At 36.4% G+C, this 21,795-nt stretch overlaps 1 protein-coding gene across 3 annotated transcripts in view; it reads right to left on the bottom strand.

Annotated features, from left to right (window-relative positions):
• Positions 1 to 558: 558 nt before the first annotated feature.
• Positions 559 to 21,795, bottom strand: part of ATP7A (ATPase copper transporting alpha) — a 122,764-nt gene continuing 101,527 nt past the window's right edge. For all 3 annotated transcript variants that reach the window (XM_088795214.1, XM_019716367.3, XM_088795215.1), the window contains 6 exons: positions 14,716 to 14,862; positions 10,089 to 10,231; positions 8,664 to 8,867; positions 8,027 to 8,144; positions 6,232 to 6,334; positions 559 to 5,853 (listed from right to left, as the gene is read on the bottom strand). In XM_088795214.1, coding sequence (XP_088651340.1) covers positions 5,577 to 5,853; positions 6,232 to 6,334; positions 8,027 to 8,144; positions 8,664 to 8,867; positions 10,089 to 10,231; positions 14,716 to 14,862 — 992 coding nt within the window. In that variant the 3' untranslated portion in view covers positions 559 to 5,576. The remainder of the gene's footprint in view (positions 5,854 to 6,231; positions 6,335 to 8,026; positions 8,145 to 8,663; positions 8,868 to 10,088; positions 10,232 to 14,715; positions 14,863 to 21,795) is intronic.

Raw genomic sequence — 21,795 nt, 5'->3', positions numbered from 1 at the left:
TAAACGCTCCATTCAAAAGACATAGGAGGGCTGAATTGATAAGAATATGCTGCCTTACATATGCTGCCTAGAAGTGACGCACTTCAGGTTGAAAGACACACACAGACGGAAAGTAAAGGGCTGGAAAAAGATGTATCATGAAAATGGAAATGAAAACAAAAAAAGCTGGGGTAGCAAAACTTATACCAGGTAAAATAACTTTATAACAAGAGACAGAAAAGGACCCAGTAATCCTGCTTTTGGGTATTTATCCAAAGAAACCCCAAAATGCTACTTCAAGGGGACGTGTGCATCCATATGTTCATTACAGCATTAGCCAAGATGTGGAGGCAGCTTGGGTGTCCATTGATGGAAGAATGGATAAAGAGGAGGTGGTACATATATACAATAGAATATTGCTCGGCCAGGGAAGGGAAGGGGTTCTTGCCATCTGCAGCATCATGGATGGACCTGGAGGGTATTGTGCTGAGTGGACTATAAGAGAGAGATAGATAGATGTGATGTGATTTTGCTTATATGTGCAACCTAAAGAACAAAATAAACAAAACAGAAACAAAGTCATAGATACAGAGAACATTTTAATGGTTGCCAGATGGGAGGGGAGTGGGGGTGAGTTAAAAAGGGGAAGGGATTAAAAAGTACAAATTGGTTGTTACAAAGTACTCAAGGGGACGTAGGGTATGGGTATAACATAGGGAATATAGTCAATATATTGTAATAACTATGTATGGTGTTAGATGGGTACTAGATTTCTTGGCATGATAGATGGGAGGGGATTTGGGGACAGGATGAAAAAGGTGAAGAGATTAATAAGTACATATTGGTAATTACAAAATAATCATGGGGATGTAAAATAAAGCACAGGGAATATAGTCAGTGATATGGTAATAACTACGTATAGTACCAGGTGCGTACCAGTCAGGGGATCACTTGTTAAATTATACAAATATCTAACCACTATGCTGTATACCTGAAATTAATATAAAATAATATTGAATATCAACTGTAATTGAAAAATTAAAAAGGTGGGGGAAAGGTGAAGGAGAATAAGTGGTTCAAATTTCCAGGTGTAAAACAAATAAGTCATGGGGATGTAATATACAGCATAGGGAATATAGTCAATAATATTGTGATAGCATAGTACAGTGTTAGATGGTTGCTGGACTTATCATGGTGATCACTTCTTTAGGTATATAAATGTTGAACAATTATGGTGCACACCTGAAACTAACATAACATTATATGTTAGTCATATTCTTAATAAAAATCTTTTAAAAATAATGTATGAGACTACAAAGGAAAAGAGGACAATTATATTCCTTTCATTGTTTCTCATCCTCACTAAATGATACAGAAAGTAGAAGAAGAAGGAAAATAGAAATGTTTCCTCCCATTCTTAGTGAATGCATGGGGCTGCCTCTAATCCTCCCCCATCATTAACAATCAAAAACAAAAGAAAACAAAACACACACACACACAAAACCCCAAAACTGAAATCACAGGGTAGTTTGTAACTGCTGATAGAGGAGCTAGATGATTTAACAAATAAGATACTGACAAACAACATTTTTTTTTATGATACTATAATTATAAAGTTGAAGGCACATCCTTGGCAGATCAAAATATGATCAATTACATGCTTATGGAAAAACAAACTACTGAATATCTTGACTATAGTAGATGATTATTGCACAACATCACCCACTGCTGTTTTGGGTAGCAAATAATCGATGCTTACCAACGTTTAAACATTTCTTTAACTGAAAACACATGGTTGAGACGCCTGGTTTTGGCTACAAAAGGCATTAATTATTGATGCCATTACAGAAGCTCTTTTAATTGAAGAATAAGAGTTGTTGCTTGTATGCTTTATCTGGTTACTCATACCAGATAAACTTTCAGAGGGAGTAGAGAACATTAGTGTAAAAACAGCTAGTAATTTGGCATGAATCTATATTTTATATTGGTAAAATAGTATTTTTAAATATAGAAAAGTAAGAACTAAACAAACAAAAATCCAAAGGGAGTGATTCTGGGAATGTTTTTATTTTTATTAAAATAACCAGTAACCAGATGCCTCACCCAAAGAAAATAAAATAGAGTAAAATAAATATTAAGAAAAATAATTTTAAAGCAAGATCCACAAGTAATGGGGAAAAAATCTCTAAGAACATACATTCTTAATTTTAAGCTGTGTATATAAAAGATATGCACAGTTAAATTTTTGGAAATGTCTCGTCTATAGTGCTATTTTAGCATTCTGAACAAAGAATACATCTGAAAAAAGAATAACTTTTAAAAAGTTAAAGCACAATATAAAATTATTTGTTCACAAGGCATTAAATATAACACTCTAAAATGTTGATACTAAACTAGGAAAAATAACATTTCTATTTTCACAAATGACATCCATACTTCATTAGACTACAACACTAAATACTCTAGTTGTGTTTCAACCTTTGAAATTCAGAAGGCATCTTTGGATATTTAAGATAAAAGGTGCCCCATAGTTGAGTCTGAACCTGCACTGGATATGAAAACGTCTTTGTTATCTTCAGACTGAGGGCATGGGTTCTGAGAGAATACAGAAGAGTGATAAAGAAACAACAAATAAAGAACTTCAAATATTCAAATATCAAATTCAAATATACAGTAGTCCCCTACTTATCTATGGTTTTGCTTTGCCCTTTCAGTCACCCATAGTCAACCGTGGTCCGAAAATATCACATGGAAAATTCCAGAAACAGACAATTCTTAAGTTTTAAATTGTGTGCCATTCTGGGTATCATGATGTAATCTGCTGTCCTGCTCTGTCCCACCCAGGACATGAATCATCCCTTTGGCCAGTGTATCCATACTGTATATGCTCATTAGTCACTTAGTAGCCATCTTGGTTATCAGATTGACTATTGAGGTATCAAAGTGCTTGTTTTCAAGTAATCCTTATTTTACTTAATAATGGCCCCAAAGCACAAGAGTAATGATGCTGACAATTTGGTTATCCCAAAGAGAAACCATTAAGTGCTTCCATTAAGTGAAAAGGTATGTATGTATAGGGGAAAAAAACATAGTATTTTTTGGGTTTGGAAATATACGTGGTTTCAGACATCCACTGGGGAACTTGAAATGTATCCCTTGTGGATAAGGGAGGACTACTGTAAATTTATTCTCCTTCAATATGGTAATATGTGTGTTCATAATTATGTGTGTATTTATGTATGTATACGAACAGACATACACACATACACACACATTTACAAAATTTGTTCTCACTAGTAATTAGTTACTTAAAGTTAGTGTCTAACTGAAAGCAATGTTTTTGATCCCCTCCATGTCTCCTGTGAATACAGGTGCTTTTATGAAGCTAATGGGAGTTCAGAATTGCAAAAGACTTGTGGTGGAGAATTCAAAGATGGCTACAGATATTTAAAGCAGGATTCTTTCTAAACAACATGTTTTCTGTTATGGTAGTAAGGGCTGAAGTTATATCCTTGACTTTTCCCAGACTATAGGCTATTCTTCTCACTATCCTATGACATATGGGTCCCTTGGCATGTGAGGGCCAAAAGGACAACTCAGAAACACACATGATAATAAAAGTAGTAACTGGCTACGTTCAAGTGATTCAAAGAGAGAAAGACATAAAAAGTGGGAGAGAGAGAGAGACAGAGGATTCTTTTTTCAAAAGTCTATTATACACGTCATATTAGCTGTTTCTTCTAGAAGAAACAAGTTATAGTATGATGGGCCACTGGAATTAAAATAAGAAACAAATATTAACATTCAAACTGGAAGCATGGTATAGGTATTGGTCTAAAAAAGAGCCTAGACATACAAACTCATTCACATTTCATTAAAATGGGTTTGCCTTTCTAGATTAATAGCACCTTCATCAAAAGTTTCCATTCTCTCTTTAAAATAGCTGAGCTTAAAAATGAGATCTTTTCCAAATCTGGAAAGACAGCATGGAATAACGTTGTAAACTTTTTGTGTGAGTGTGTATGAAAGGATAACAGAGGAAGTAGGACGGGAAGAAACCCATCCTCTACTCCAACCTGATTGTAGACTCTGCCCTATAAAAATGATTTTTAGTATTACTCAAGTAGAGAAAAGAACTAACACTTACTGAATACAAACCCTATGTGCTAGGCATGTGCTAGCAGCTTTACGTATGGCAATGGGAACAAACGATTAGAAATTTCATTTATGAGTTCTCTTCACTTACATATCTACATATGAAATCCATCTTACAATTAACAAGGAAACTCAAATAGTGACACAAGTACCAGATATCTGGCCAGTGTACCTCCCAGGCACACAGAGGGAAATGTCTAAATTTATATGACAATGAGAACAAGCCCCTGAATTTGCCAACCACACTAACTAGCAAATACAAACGTTTTAAACTAGACAAAAGTATTGATTTGGCTGAAACATATCACAACCTAGGGATATTCTCATTTCTGTATTACAATTCATTTTATTTTTGGTAAAAGCAGCTTTGTGTAACAGCATTATTTTAAAGTCATTTTGAGAGATTACCTAAAACACTAAAAGACAATTAAAATCTATTAAATTATATATACCAGATAACATCTTATATTTGCTCCAAAAAAGGACAAATGTAGTGAATCCAAGTAATTTTATATAATTGGTATATGTTTAAGACGGTTTTCAAAAAATCTTTGATCTTTGAAAATATCAAGTGTGGAAGAGGCTCAAAATATTCAGTTTCTGGACTGAAGCTAACAGACAGCACTAAGAACAACTTAGAGCTGGACTCAGCAGGAGTGAATAGAAAGCTTATACCAAGCTAGGGAGTCCCTGAAGGAAGAATCTGATATACTTTTTATAACAATGGAAAGATTGGAGACAGGGAACCCTATGGACTTTTAAGGTCTTTTGAACTACAAGATAAAGAAAGGAATAAGATATTGGAAAAACTGTCAGTTATTTTTATCAATGAAAAACCACTTATCTCACTCAAAAGAAGATACAAAAGAAAACAAAACTGCAAAGACAAAGATGCAGGGAGAATTAGGGGGGAAGAAAGCCCCTAATAAATAAGGCACGTCTATTTTTAACCATTAGTTTCTATAGTTTTCCTTTGAAAACTAGATGCTTTATACAGTGGTTTGAAAGCCACTGTTCCCCAATCTGGCAGGGATAAGGCCTCAAGAATCTCAAGATCATGTTCTCAAATCTTCAAATTTTAGATTATCCTTCTCTTGAGTTTTTCTTTCTTTTTTTTTGTCAAATAAAAATCATCTATCACTTTACCAGCTGTTAAGCAATCTTCAATTGTAGGGCTTGTTGGAAACCTCACTGGCCTACTTAATCTATTGCTAGTGAAAACAAAAATACTGGAAATTCATTTTAAATAAAGCTAGGTTCAGAGTTTATGCCCTGAAAAAGGTATTTTTGCCATTAGGCAAATGTAATTCAAATAGAATCCCTAACATAAGAGCGTGAGACCAACACAAAATCCTTCCGCACTATTTTGAAAAGCTAAGGTGACATCATGAATGCTGTGTCAATGCATAACAACATGAGCTAGCAGCACTCTCCGTGGCTTGTTACAAAGCAGTGTCGTCATCTTCCCTGCAGTCTCCCACCAGGAGTGAGTGCTTGTCAGGTTCACTGGTACCGACGCTGTTTAGGGATCGTTTATCAGACAGTAGTGAGTTTATGGAGGCTCTGCTGTAATTAACAATCCGGTCCAGCAAACCTAGTTTAGGAGAATTTCTTGAGGTGTCATCTATTCCAACATGAATGCTGATTTCTGAAGGACTTTTCTGTCCCATCTGGCTTCGAGCAAGTAGTTCGTAATTCTCATAAGTTGGTTTCCTATAACTGGGCACAGGCAAAAGTACACTACTGTGAAATAACCAAATGTGAACTAGATGCTTGTCACATTCAAAAATGAAAAGCGATTTCCCTGGTATGAAATGTACAAAGGTGGCCCCCTGCTAGGAAAGTAGCTCAAAAGGAACTGTTGTGGAGTCACATGATCCAAAATCATACCCTCTCCAAGCCACTGAACTCGATTTTACCCCTCAGTGCTTGTGCTTGCTATGTATAGACTGCATAACGTGATAATTACATAGCTCACATTTATTATTAAGACAGTTGGGCTTATCATTGATTGGTACAAGAATAAATCCTACAAAGACTGACTGTGGATGATAAAAGGAATATAAAATACAAACGTGAGCAAACCATCATACTTACAGTTTAAGTAAGAGAGAAGAAAGTACTACTGAAACAGATGAAGCGGCCATTGCAGCAGATCCCATCCAGGGCTGCAAAACCAAACCAATGGGCATAAACACTCCTAGGAAACAAGTTTGGATTAGTTACAGCAGATAGGATGAAATAGGCCACCAATGTGTTCCTAATATGTTTATACAAATAATTTCTTCGTTGGGTATTTATTCAGCAATTTATCCTCCTGTTGGTGGAGATTTATGTGGCTGTCAATTTTCACCAACAGAGTGCTGCTGTGACCATTCCCATGCCTATCTCCCTGGGCACATGTCAGAGAATTACTCTTGGGTACATAGCTAGAGGTGAAGCTGCTATGTTACATCATGGGCACATCTTCAACTTTAGGTGAAGATTCCTCAGTTGCTCTTCAAAGTGGCTATACCAGATCACAATCCCATCAAGAGGGCATGAGAGTTCATGTTTTACAAACTCATGCACACTTGGTTTTGACAGACATTTTCATATTTGCTCCTATGATAGGGATGAGACAGACTTATTATATTTTTAATTTTTATGTATTTATCTTTATTTTCTACTTTTTCTACAGTGATCATATATTATACACACACACACACACACACACACACATTTTTTAATCACTTGCTCCGTGAATTAATCTCTCTGTTCTTTGATTAGTCTTTTACTCTTTGTCCTCTCAGCATTTGAGCATTTATCAACAACTTTGTAAATGCTCTCATGTCTTTTTATGTGTTTCTTTGGTTCTCAAACCACAGAGAAGAAGAAGAAAGTGACAACCATTTCTCTTATGTTATTACTACCGTGTTTCCCCGAAAATAAGACCGAGTCTTATATTAAGATTTGCTCCAAAAGACTCATTAGGGCTTATGTTCAGGGGATGTCATCCTGAAAAATCATGCTAGGGCTTATTTTCCCATTTCGTCTTATTTTCGGGGAAACAACGGTAACTCCTATCAAGCCCCTAGGTACAGGGGATTATCAAATACTTATTATACAATTCCAAATTGCTTTTTTTTTTTTTTTTTTTGGTTATACTCCTTTATTCAATATCTTTCTCTCATCTGGTCCCAAAACTTTAAAACAAATAGTCTGTGAACTATTATAATGTTAAGTGAAGAGCAGAAAATTCTCCGTATGCTATAATTACAACTATGTAACAAGAGAAAAACTGATGCAGGGTAAAAAACACCAGAAGGAAATATACTAAAATGCTAACAGCGGCTGTGTTTGGGTAGTGAGATTAAAGGTAAATTTGCTCTCTTCAGCAAAAAATAAATGAATAAGTAAATAAATATATATGTGAGTAAGAGTATATAAAGAGCTAAAGCAATGTACCAAAATATTAATTGATGAACACACAATGCAATACACAGATGATGTATTACAGAATTGTACACTTGAATCCTATATAATTTTATTAACCAATGTCACCCCAATAACTTTAATAAAGTTTAAAAAATAATAATCGATTTAGTTGAAAGGTATACAGATTTTCATTGCATCCTTTTTTTCCTCGTCTATGCAGGTTTGAGATTGTTTAAAACGTAAAGTTCGAGGAAAATATAAAATAAAATAAACCTATCAGAATGCTTATCCATTCTAGACTATAATGAACATTGCTGAAAATTAAAATTGTTGATTTAATATTACCTTGCAGCACACCAGAAGGCTACATACAAAAACTGAGCTCAAAACTAATAAATAGAAGACTAAAACTTCCAAAGTAATAGATCCCTAATGACTTCAGAGGAAAAAGCAATACTAATTAACAATCACATACCAGCAGCTATGGGAATTCCAACCAGATTATAAATCAGAGCGAAGACAAAATTTATCCGAATCCTTTTGACTGTCTTCCTTGATAAGTCAATACTTGCCACTACATCCAGAAGATCATTCTGAGAACAGAAATATTTGTGATATTAATGAGACTCTAACTTACCTAGTAATTTTTACATTGATACTGTGTACATTGAAGACAATGTGTATACCTTAGGGTAATATGTGAATTAACTATAAATCTCAGATATTTGAGTCAGCCTTGGAAGATGTTTCTCAGGAATTTTTCTCAGGGCTCTGAAAATATTTTTAGGGTTTTATGCTGGTATGAGGATTAAATCCTATTAAAATAACCTCAGTAAGTATTTGTTGAAGATAATTTCATTATAAGTATGTTCCCAAATCTTGTTATTCACTTTAGAAGCTTGTCACTGGAAGCTTGCTTCACTGGATTGAGACATTCCGGAAGTAATTTAATTAGTAAGACTTCTCATTCTCCCACCTCAAATTCTCCCAGTCTCAATGGCTGGTAGCATGGGAATTCAGACAGAATCGTTGAGCTCAGTATATTTTACGACACTACCCCTGACCATGTAGAGTAGTTTCAGAATCCTCAGAGTTCAGGCTACAGGACTTACCTTTATCAAAACCACACCGGCCGCTTCAATAGCTACATCTGTGCCTGTGCCAATGGCAATTCCAACATTAGCCATCGCCAGAGCTGGGGAGTCATTGATTCCATCTCCAACCATTGCTACCTGTTTCCCCTCCTCTTGAAGTTGCTTCACCTTAGCAACCTTGTGGGAAGGTAGAACTTCAGCAAATACTTTAGTGATGCCAACCTATGTGAGGAAAAATAAACTCAATTCAAGAAATATTACTGAATACCTGAAATATAATGCAGCAATAATGAGCCATCACTGTCCACTCACCAGATGTCCAAATTTTAAAATACTGATACTATCCAATGATAGTAAGAATATGGAGAGAAACAAGCTCCCTTCTACGCTGTTGGTGAATGTGTAAATTGGTATTGTCTTTTTCGAGGGTATTTGGTGGCATCTATCAAAGTGCGCACATAATTTGGTTCAGCAACTCCATATCTAGCTATATTTGGCCATACTTGTACATGTATAAGAAGAAGTATGTCCAAGGATGCACGTTACTGCCCTGTTTGTAACAACAAAGTTTTCAAAACAACCTAAATGCCCATCATTAGAGGAATGGTTAAATAAATTATGATACATCCATACCATGGAATTTCATGCAGCAGTGTAGAAAGGATGAAATAATTTTTTATGTTCATACATGAACAAAGATCCAAGGCATACATATTGTTATATTAAAAAAAAGCAAACTGCTAAACAATGTGTACAAAAATGATCCAATTTATGTTGAAAATACCAAACTATACATTTGTATATGAACATACATGCATATGAAAAAGTGTGTGGGAGGGGGTAGGACTGGACAGGGAACTTGGGGAAAATGAAGGTAACAAACTTTTTACTTTATAACCTTCTGTATTTTACTTGTGTTATTTAATAGAAGAGGGGAGAAGGCATTCCAAAGTAGAAAAGACTAATATGAGAAAAGTTTTGAAGATAAGGCAAATGCAGGGGTTAGTAGCAGAAAAATGATATGTCAAGTGGTGCATTGGAAGATGGTTCCATAGTTGTTTTCAGGATGGACTAGAAAGGTTGGTGCATGGAGCTACTGCTGTATTTTAGGCATGAGAGGATGAGTCTGGCTTAGGCCGGCAGCACTGGTGAAAAATACAAGCAACATTTCAAAGGAAGCATCAACAGAAACTGTTGCATGCTATCACTTAAGCATTTCATAAACTACGCAAATAGCTTTTTACCTATTACAATAGCACACAAAGCCCAAAGTACTTCCTGCAAAGGATGCTAATTCTTTAAGGAACCAGATATAGCTACTCAGTGACAATGAAAATAATAGATAATACAAAGTTTTTAGCATCTGAAGGCAAGAAAGAAAATGTATATGAAGAATTAGAAATTACCACATACTCCACTCCAACAACTAAGTAAACCAATTACCTGAGAAGCAATAGATCTAGCTGTTTTGCTGTTGTCTCCAGTCATCAGAACTACTTCTAAGCCCATAGATTTCAGAATATGGACAGCCAGGTCTGCTTCAGGCTTCACTGTATCAGCAATAGCTATCAAGCTGCACAGCTCATCTAATATAGGAGCACCAGAAAATAAGAGAGTTTGGAATGCGGTAGAAGTAGAATAACATTCTGACTTAAAATTAAAAAAATTTAAAAAGAAATGAATTTTGTGAAGTAAAATTGTTCACGGCTTGGCTTAAACCAAAATATCTCCAGGCCAACAAAGACTTTATCCCACAAACCCCGCAAAAAACCTCCATATTCAGTTACGAAAATTTTACAGAGTGAGGTAGGGGTTACTAATGAAGCTAGGAATAGGAAAATGAAGAGACCTTACTGGATACTAAAAGACTCTTTTTCTTAGAGAAGTATTGGTCAACACTTTAGCTAATTTAATGACAAATTAACTGAAAAACTAATACTTTTTTTTCTTTTTTTTTTTAAGATGAAAGGGGTGGATGGAGATAAAACTGGCATTTTATACTGGGGGAAAAAGTCACTGCAAGTCGTTATTTTATTTTTAAAACAAACGATATTTTCTGCTTCCTCCTGGACCTAAAAAGGCCATAGTAAGATACCACCTCCATACTTAGCAAGGATTATAAATGTTGAGTAACTAATATCACAGCTAGACATTTACCTTAAGAAATAATTCAACAAAAGACAGCACATAAAACAAAGATGTTTATTGTAGGGCTATTTACAATAACGAAATATTAGGACTAGCTTAAAATTGCAACAGGGGAATGATTAAGTTAATTACAGTGTATAAGTTTGATATATTATGTAGCACTAAAATAAAATTGGAAAATTATATTTAAAAAAATATTATATCATTACAGGCCCATCTCAAAAAACAAAAAAAATCCCAAATAAATAACATCATGTTACACCTTAAAGAACTAGAAAAAGAAGAACAAATGAAACCCAAGGTCAGCAGAAGAAAGGAAATAATAAAAATCAGAGCAGAACTAAATGAAATAGAGAACAAAAAGACAATAGATTAAATTAATGTGACAAAGAGCTGGTTCTTTGAAAAGATTAACAAAACTGGCAAACCCTTGGCTAGGCTCACTAAGATAAAAAGAGAGAAGACACTAATTAACAAAATCAGAAATGAAAAAAGGGGAAGTTATCATGGACACCTCAGAAATATAAAGGATCATCCAAGAATACTATGAAGGACTATATGCCACCAAATTCAATAACCTAGAAGAAATGGACAAGTTCTTAGAAACATATAGCCTTCCTAGGCTGAACCATGAAGAACTGGAAAATGTAAACAGACCAATCACCGGTAACGAAATTGAATCAGTCATCCAAAACCTTCCCAAAAGCAAAATTCCAGGACCAGATGGCTTCAACAGTGAATTCTACCAAACCTTCAATGAGGATCTAATACCAATCCTGCTCAAACTCTTCCAAAAACCTGAAGAAGAGACAGTACTCCCTAACTCATTTTATGAGGCCAACATTGCCCGGACAGCAAAACTTGGTAAGAAGAACACAAAAAAAGAGAACTACACACCAATATCTCTGATGAATACAGATGCAAAAATCCTAAACAAAATTCTAGCAAATCGAATGCAACAACGCATTAAAAAGATTATTATTCATCACGACCAAGTGGGGTTCATCCCAGTGGCACGAGGATGGTTCAACATCCGCAAATCCATCAATGTGATACATCACATAAACAAAATAAAGGACAAAAATCACACGATTTTATCAGTAGATGCAGAAAAAGCATTTGACAAGACACAACATCCATTTATGATCAAAACAATAATCAAACAGGTATAGAGGGAAAATACCTTAACACAATAAAGGCCAACTATGAACAAACCCTCAGCTAATCTCATAATTAATGGTGAAAATCTGAAGCCCTTTGCTCTATGTTCAGGAACACGACAGGGCTGTCCCCTATCACCTCTGCTTTTCAACATAGTGTTGGAAGTCCTCACCAGAGCAATCGGGCAAGAGAAAGAAATAAAAGGCATCCAAGTTGGGAATGAAAAATTTAAATTCTCGCTTATTGCAGAGGACATGATGCTATATTTATAAAAAAACCCAAAAGGCTCCACCAAAAGGTTATTAGAAACAATAAACGAACACAGTAAAGTTGCCGACTACAAAATCAACGTATGAAAGTCCATTGCATTCCTATATACTAACAATGAAATCTCAGAAAAAGAAATACAAAAAACAATTGCTTTTGCAATTGCAGCAAAAAGAATAAAATACCTAGGAATAAACTTAACCAAGGATGTGAAAGACCTATATGCTGAAAACTATAAAACATTTTTAAAAGAAACTGAAGAAGCCACAAAGAAATGGAAATACATTCCGTGCTCATGGATTCGAAGAATCGAAGTAATTAAAATGGCCATATTACCCAAAGCAATATACAGATTTAATGCAATCCCCATCAAAATCCCAATGGCATTTTTTAAAGAAATAGAACAAAAACCATCATATTTGTTTGCAACCACAAAAGCAATTTTAAAAAAGAACAATGCTGGAGGTATCACACTCCCTGACTTTGGCTTGTACTACAGGGCAACAATAATCAAAACAGCATGGTATTGGCAGAAAAACAGACACGTAGACCAATGGAATAGAACTGAGAACTCAGAAATAAAACCACATAAATATAGACAGATGATTTTTGAAAAAGAAACAAAACATACAGTGGAGAAAAGACAGCCTCTTAAATAAATGGTACTGGCAGAATTGGAAAGCCACGTGTAAAAGAATGAAACTGGACTGCTATCTGCCACCATGTACCAAAATTAATTCAAAATGGATCAAAGACTTAAGCATAATACTTGAAACAATAAACTGCATAGAAGAAAACATACGTACTAAACTTATTGACCTTGGGTTCAAAGAGCGTTTTATGAATTTGACTCCAAGGGCAAGGGAAGTAAAAGCTAAAATAAATGAATGGGACTACATCAAACTTAAAAGCTTCTGCACAGCAAAAGAAACCATCAACAAAATAAAGAGGCAACCACCAACTGAATGGGAGAAGATTTTTGCAAGTAGTGCCTCTGACAAGGGGCTAATATGCACAATATACAAACAACTCATGCAACTCAACAACAACAAAAAAAAACAACCCAATTGAAAAATGGGCAGACGATCTGAACAGACATTTCTCCAAAGAGGACATACAAATGCCAAATAGACATATGAAAAAATGCTCAACATCAATAATCATCAGAGAAATAAAAACCTCAATGAGATATCATCTCACCCCAGTCAGAATGGCTATCATCAACAAGACAAATAGTAACAAGTGTTGGAGAGGCTGTGGAGAAAAAGGAACCCTCATACACTGTTGGTGGGAATGCAGACTGGTGCAACCGCTATGGCAGGCAGTGTGGAGGTTCCTCAAAAAATTACAAATAGAATTACCGTATGACCCAGCAATTCCTCTCCTGGGTATCTACCCCAAAAATCTGAAAACATTTATACATAAAGACACTTGTGCTCCAATGTTCATTGCAGCTTTATATACGGTGGCCAAAACATGGAAACAACCAAAATGTCCTTCGACAGATGAATGTATAAAGAAGTTGTGGTATATACACACAATGGAATACTGTTCGGTATAAGAAAAGTTGAAATATGACCATTTGTGACAACATGGATGGATCTTGAGATTATAATGCTAAGTGAAATAAGTCAGACAGAAAAAGCAGAGAACCATATGATTTCACTGATATATGGTATATATACCAAAAACAACAAAAGAACAAGACAAACAAATGAGAAACAGAAACTCATAGACACAGACAACAGTTTAGTGGTTACCAGAGGGTAAGGAGGGAGGGGGGTGGTAGATGAGGGTAAAGGGGGTCAAATATATGGTGATGGAAGGAGAACTGACTCTGTGTGGTGAACACACAATGGGATTTATAGATGATGTAATACAGAATTGTACACCTGAAAACTATGTAACTTTACTAACAATTGTAACCCTAATAAACTTTAATTAAGAAAAAGGAAATGGAATATATGCAAGTAAAATTGACATTGTGTTGGGATAAGATTTTGGATATTATTATAGTTTGTTATTAGTTAATATTATGTTATTATTAGGTTTATAAAAATCCTTGATTAGCTTTTTAAAAACATAGGCTAGGGAGGAACATAAAGGCAGACAAATGCAAGAGAATTTTAAATTAATTGGTAACAATTATGTACTGCTATTTATGTAGAGCTTGTAGACATTCTCTTCTGATTGCTTTTATTTTTTTTCTGAAGTCAGAAACAGAGTCATCCTCTGGCATGAGAAGGGGAGAAGAGATCTAGAAGGAATGGGGAATGAATGAACTAGGGAAATGTGGTAGAATTGCCAGACAGCACAAAGGGCCCACTTAAAATTAGTAATGCTACGTAATTTATCAAGCTTATACATTGTAATTAACTTTGCATTCAGGCTGCATTTGAATAACACTCATAGCTTAGAAGACTTTCAATAATACACATAAAACAATAACTGAGATCATGACATTGAATCATAGTGTACTTATGAAAAACCTTACCATCAACTGCCACCAATACAGCAGTTCGACCTTTATTCTCATGTTCAGTCATGGAATCATCTACATCATTATTAATCATAAGACCATTTCGAATCATCCACTCCCGGTTACCAATGAGGACTTTGTATTGCTGAGCATTCAGAACATCTGAAAGAAAGTACAGAAATAACATTTAGTGAGCTCATTTAACATTTATTACAAACCCATGAGGCACGTTCTTCCTGTCTAACTCTGCACAGTCACTACACTGTATTTTTAGTAGCACACAACCTGCAACAGTGATTTCCATGCTTTCAAGAAACATACTATGTTCTTCCATGCCTCTGGGCCTTTGAATCTGTTGCTGCCTCTAACTGGAATATCTTTAGCCCTACTCTCAAGACGCCAAACTCCATCATATTCTTCAGAAGCCAGTTCAAATGTTACTTTCTTTTTTAAAAATAAATTTCATTGGGGAATATTGGGAACAGCGTGTTTCTCCAGGGCCCATCAGCTCCAAGTCATTGTCCTTCAATCTAGTTGTAGAGGGCACACCTCAGCTCCATGTACAGTCGCCGTTTTCAATCTTTAGTTGCACTAGGCGCAGCCCACCATCCCGTGCGGGAATTGAACCAGCAACCTTGTTGTTGAGAGCTTGCGCTCTAACCAACTGAGCCATCTGGCCGCCCCTCTGGCAGCTTAGCGGCAGATTGTTATCTTCAATATAGTTGTGGAGGGCGCAGAATACTGGCCCATGTGGGAATCGAACCGGCAACTCTGTTGTTCAGAGCTTGTGCTCTAACCAACTGAGCCACCCGGCTGGCCCAAAATGTTACTTCCTTAGTGAAGCTTTCCTTTTGACTTTTCCCTTTGACCTTCTATAGCAATTAAATTAAATTAAACATTTTTATTGTACATCAGTAGCTGAATCTGATTGATTAAAAACATATAACCATCCTGATGTCTCATTTTAAATGTGTGACCACTAACTTTAAGTAGGCCCTTAGTGCTGTCTGGCAAGTCTACCACATTTCCTTGGTCCATTCATTCCCCATTCCTTCTAGATCTCTTCTCCCGTTCTCATGGTAGAGGATGACTCTGCTTCCTACCTCAGAGAGAAAATAAAAGCAACAAGAAGAGAACTTCTACAAGTTCTCATCAGATCTAGTCAACTATCTGTGCCTTTATGCACATTAATCTAGCTTCCCTTCTGTTAGTACAAACTGCCCCGCTTCTATTTAAGGGCAACCTCTCCAACTGTGTACCAGCTCCCCTTCCAACGCCGATTCTAGATCATCTCTCCAACAATTCTCACCCCATTCCTGCATAATCAAATTTTCTGCCTCTACTGTAGATAGTCCTATCTTAAAAAGAAAAAGGCATTGATGTCATCAAAATGGCAGCGTGAGGTGAGCTTCTATAAAGCTCCCCTGGAATTTTCAAATAATCGAACAACAATAACTCCAGAAAGGACTCCCTGCAGAGCAGACAGGCAAGACAAAGACGCCCAACACTGAATTCACCTTAAGGTGGGCGAATCGCATGAGCGGGAAAGGAGGTAAGGGAGAAGGGAGGAGATGGAGCCCCGGGGGCGCAGGACGCAGACGTAGCTCAGTGTTCCGAGCTTGCTGCATCCCGGAAATACCTCAGCTGTGGGACAGGGAAGAACTCGGACTGCTAGGGTTCCGCTTATGGCCCACAGGGCTGAGGGGGCAGCATATAACACGGCTGAACCCAACGATCGCGGCAGAGACCTCGGAGAAAAGACTGAGGGAAGAAGGCTGAAAACGGTGGTTTAAGCACTCACTGCCAAGCAGAGAAAGGGAGCCTTAGGCACTAAGACTAGCCGACCCCTCCCTACCCTCCCAGAGCTCACCCTGCCCACACCTGCCTGCTGCTAGAAGAAGAACAGTAGCATGGTCAGATCAAAAGAACAGAATATTCGCTGTTCGGAGAACTGTGGATTGCAGAGACAGATTCACAGCCCAACTAGTTCTGGCAAAGGAGAGGGAGCTGTGGAAGCAGGATGACCTGTGGTGGTGGTCACCGCCATTGCTCTGGGCCACCACTCACAACTAACCCCTCCCCTGGCCCCACCTATCTGGACGGATCGCTGCAGGAGTAAACAGAACTGCTGAAACATACCGGCTCTGAATCTGGTGCAGGAAGAGCTTTGGAATTTCAAAAGCTGTCTGCATACCCACCGGGACACTGCGCCCTGTGACCCAGGCGAACTATTAACAGAGGAGAAGCCCATCTCCCAGGGAATCCTCACATTGTGTGAGAAGCTGCAATAGTGCAGAGAAAACATAGCACTACCGTGTGAGACAAAAAAAAAAAAAAGACTGCAGTCGGAGAGAAAATAAAACACTCTACCAACAAGTACTGGAAAACAAAAGAAAGACCTCTTCCTATCAACCTGTTGCAGAAGCCACTCCTGTAGAAGTCTAGGAAGAGAAATAATAAATCAGTAATTGCCATGAATAATCAAGGCAAAAAGACAGCTAAGAAAGAAAGTGAAAAGTCTCCAGAAAAGGAACTTAAAGATATGGAAATACGTGACTTAAATGACAGAGAATTCAAGATTGCAGTTCTGAAAAAACTCAAAGAGATGCAAGAAAACACGGAAAGGCAGTTTAATGAACTCAGAAACACAATCAAAGGACAACATGAGCATTTTACGAAATGGATTGAAATTTTAAAAAGAACCAAATGGAATTTCTGTAGATTAAGAACTCAATACAAGAAATTAAGAATGAAATAACCAGCTTAGGTAGTAGAGTTTACCAGATGGAGGAAAGAATCAGTGACATCAAAGATAGAAACCTGGAAATTACACAGATGGAAGAAGAAAGAGACTTGAGATTTAAAAGAAATGAAAGAACTCTACAAGAACTTTCTGACTCCATCAGAAAGAGCAATAGAAGAATAATGGGCATACCAGAAGGAGAAGAAACAGAGAAGGGAACAGAGAATATATTCAAACAAATTGTTAATGAGAACTTCCCAAATTTGTGGTCAGAACTGGATCCGCGAATCCAAGAAGTAAATAGAACACTAATTGCCTCAATCCCAACAGGCCTTCTCCAAGGCACCTTGTATTGAAGCTGTCTAACATCAACGACAAAGAAAGAATCCTCAAGGCAGCCAGGGAAAAGAAGACGGTAACCTACAAAGGAAAGCCCATCAGATTATCATCATATTTTTCAGCAGAAACTCTACAAGCCAGGAGGGAGTGGAACCAAATATTCAAACTATTGAAAGAGAGAAATTATGAGCCAAGAATAATTTATCCAGCAAAGATATCCTTTAGATATGAAGGGGGAATAAAGACCTTTCCAGACATACACAAGCTGGGGGAATTTTCTAATACACGACCTGCACTACAAGAAATACTAAAGGAGGCTATTCGACCACCATCAACAGGAACAATTTGTGGCAACCAAAACATAAAAAGGGGGAGAGTAAAGGCCTGAACTGGAATATGGGAATGGAGAAAGTAAGCATGCTGAAGAAAACGGAATACTCTAAATATCAAACTTCATTTTACATAACCTTAAGGGTAACCACTCAAAAAAAAAAAACCAGAACTGAAATATATACTGTAACAAAAGAAGAAACAGAGGGAAACATCATAGAATACCACCACACAGAAATAACAGGCAACAACAAAAAGGCAAAGAAACAATGGAGACACAGACTTACCAGAAAACTAAAGATAGAATGACAGGAAATCCTTACATATCAATAATCACCCTAAATGTAAATGCACTGAACTCACCAATAAAAAGGCACAGAGTAGCAGATTGGATCAAAAAACTAAACCCAAACATATGCTGTCTCCAAGAGACACATCTCAGCCACAAGGACAAGCATAGACTCAAAGTGAAAGGGTGGAAATTGACACTCCAAGCAAATGGTACACAGAGAACATCAGGTGTAGCCATAATGATATCAGATGAAACAGACTTCAAGGTGAAAAAGATAACAAGAGACACATATGGACATTTCATAATGGTGAAGGGGACTGTACAACAAGAAGACATAACAGTCATCAATATTTATGCCCCCAATCAAGGAGCACTGAAATATACCAAGCAACTACTAACAGAAATAAAGGGAGAAATTGACCAAAACACAATTATATTATGGGACTTAAATACATCATGGACAGCTATAGATAGATCATCCAAACAGAAAATAAATAACGAAATAGCAGCCCTAAATGACACATTAGATGAAATGGACATAATCGACATTTATAGAGCACTTCATCCTAAAACATCAGACTATACATTCTTTTCTAGTGTACACGGAACATTCTCACGGATAGACCATATATTGGGACATAAAATCAGTCTCAGCAAATTTAAGAAGATGGAAATCATACCAAGCATATTCTCTGTTCACAAGGCTTTGTAATTGGATATCAACTGCAAAAAGAAAGCAGGAAAAAACACAAATACATGGAGATTAAACAACATATTTTAAAGAACGACCAGGTCAAAGAAGAAATTAGAGGAGAGATCAAAAGATACACAGAAACAAATGACAATGAAAATATATCCTACCAAAATCTTGGGGATGCAGAGAAAGCAGTTTTAAGAGGGAAATTTATATCATTACAGGCCTATCTCAAGAAACAAGAAAACTCCCAAATAAATAACCTCATGTTACACCTTAAAGAACTAGAAAAAGAAGAACAAGTGAAACCCAAGGTCAGCAGCAAAGGAAATAACAAAAATCAGAGCAGAACTAAATGAAATAGAGAACAAAAAGATAATAGAAAAAATGAACGTGACAAAGAGCTGGTTCTTGGAAAAGATTAACAAAATTGACAAACCCTTGGCTAGAGTCACTAAGATGAAAAGAGAGAGCCACTAATTAACAAAATCAGAAATGAAAAAGGGGAAGTTATCACGGACAACACAGAAATACAAAGGATCATCCAAGAATACTATGAAGGACTATATGCCACCAAATTAAATCACCTAGAAGAAATGGACAAGTTCTTAGAAACATATAGCCTACCAAGGCTGAACCACTGAGAACTGGAAAATCTAAACAAACCAATCGCCGGTAATGTTATTCAATCAGTCCTCCAAAACCTTCCCAAAAGCAAAAGTCCTGGACCACATGGCTTCACTAGTGAATTCTACCAAACCTTCAAAGAGGATCTAATACCAATCTTTCTCAAACTCTTCCCAAAAACTGAAGAAGAGACAGTATTCCCTAACTCATTGTATGAGGCCAACATTACCCTGATACCAAAACCTTTTAAGGACAACACAAAAAATGAAAGCTACAGACCAATATCTCTGATGAATACCGATGCAAAAATCCTAAATAAAATTCTAGCAAATCGAATACAACAATGCATTAAAAAGATTATTCATCACGACCAAGAGGGGTTCATCCCCGGGGCACAAGGATGGTTCAACATACGCAAATCCATCAATGTGATACATCACATAAACAAAATAAAGGACAAAAATCATATGATTATATCAATTGATGCAGAAAAAGCATTTGACAAGACACAACATCCATTTATGATTAAAACATTAATCAAACAGGTATAGAAGGAAAATACCTTAACATAATAAAGGCGATATATGACAAGCCCTCTGCTAATCTCATAATTAATGGTGAAAAACTGAAACCCTTTGCTCTACGTTCAGGAACACAACAGGGCTGTTCCCTATCACCTCTGCTTTTCAACATAGTGTTGGAAGTCCTTGCCAGAGCAATCAGGCAAGAGAAAGAAATAAAAGGAATCCAAATTGGGAATAAAGAAGTTAAATTATCACTCTTTGCAGATGACATGATGCTATATATAGAAAACCCTAAAGACTCCACGAAAAAGCTATTAGAAACAATCAACGAATACAGTAAAGTTGCTGGCTACAAAATCAACATACAAAAGTCCATTGCTTTCCTATATACTAACAATGAAATCTCAGAAAAAGAAATACAAAAAAATTCCTTTTGCAATTGCAGCAAAAAGAATAAACTACTTAGTAATAAACTTAACCAAGGATGAGAAAGACCTATATGCTGAAAACTATGAGACATTTTTGAAAGAAATTGAAGAAGACACAAAGAAATGGAAAGACATTCCGTGCTCATGGATTGGAAGAAACAACATAGTTAAAATGGCCATATTACCCAAAACAATATAATACACAGATTAAATGCAATCCCCATCAAAATCCCAATGGCATTTTTTAAAGAAACAGAACAAAAAATCATCAGATTTCTTTGGAACCAAAGACCCCGATAGCCAAAGCAATCTTAAGAAAAAAGAACAATACTGGTGGCATCACACACCCTGACTTTGGCTTGTACTACAGGGCTGCAATAATCAAAATAGCCCGGTATTCGCAGAAAAACAGACACATAGACCAATGGAATAGAATTGAGAACCCAGAAATAAAACTACATAAATATGGACAGTTAATTTTTGACAAAGAAGCTAAAAACATACAATGGAGGAAAGACAGCCTCTTCAATAAATGGTGCTGGGAGAATTGGATAGCCATGTGCAAAAGAATGAAACTGGACTGCTATCTGTCACCATGTAAAAAAATTAATTCAAAATGGATCAAAGACTTAAGCGTAAGACCTGACATAATAAACTGCACAGAAGAAAACATAGGTACTAAACTTATGGACCTTGGGTTCAAAGAGCATTTTATGAATTTGACTCCAAAGGTAATGGAAGTAAAAGCTAAAATAAACGAATGGGAACATGAAACTGAAAAGCTTCTGCACAGAAAAGAAAGCATTGACAAAATCAAGTGGTATCCAACTGAATGGGAGAAGACTTTTGCAAACAGTGCCTCCGATATGGGCTAATATCCAAAATATACAGGGAACTCATGAAACTCAACAACAAAAAAACAAACAACCGAATTGAAAAATGGGCAGGCAACCTGAAGAGACATTTCTCCAAAGAGGACATACAAATGGCAAATAAACATATGAAAAAATGCTCAACATCACTAATCATCAGAGAAATGCAAATAAAAACCACAATGAGATATCACCTCACCCCAGTCAGAATGGCTATCATCAACAAGACAAATAGTAACAAGTGTT

Source organism: Rhinolophus sinicus, chromosome 18 (genome assembly GCF_057876585.1).
Source record: "Rhinolophus sinicus isolate RSI-liver-muscle chromosome 18, RSI-T2T, whole genome shotgun sequence".
Lineage (NCBI taxonomy): Eukaryota > Metazoa > Chordata > Mammalia > Chiroptera > Rhinolophidae > Rhinolophus > Rhinolophus sinicus.
This window is presented reverse-complemented; position numbering and strand designations above follow the sequence as displayed.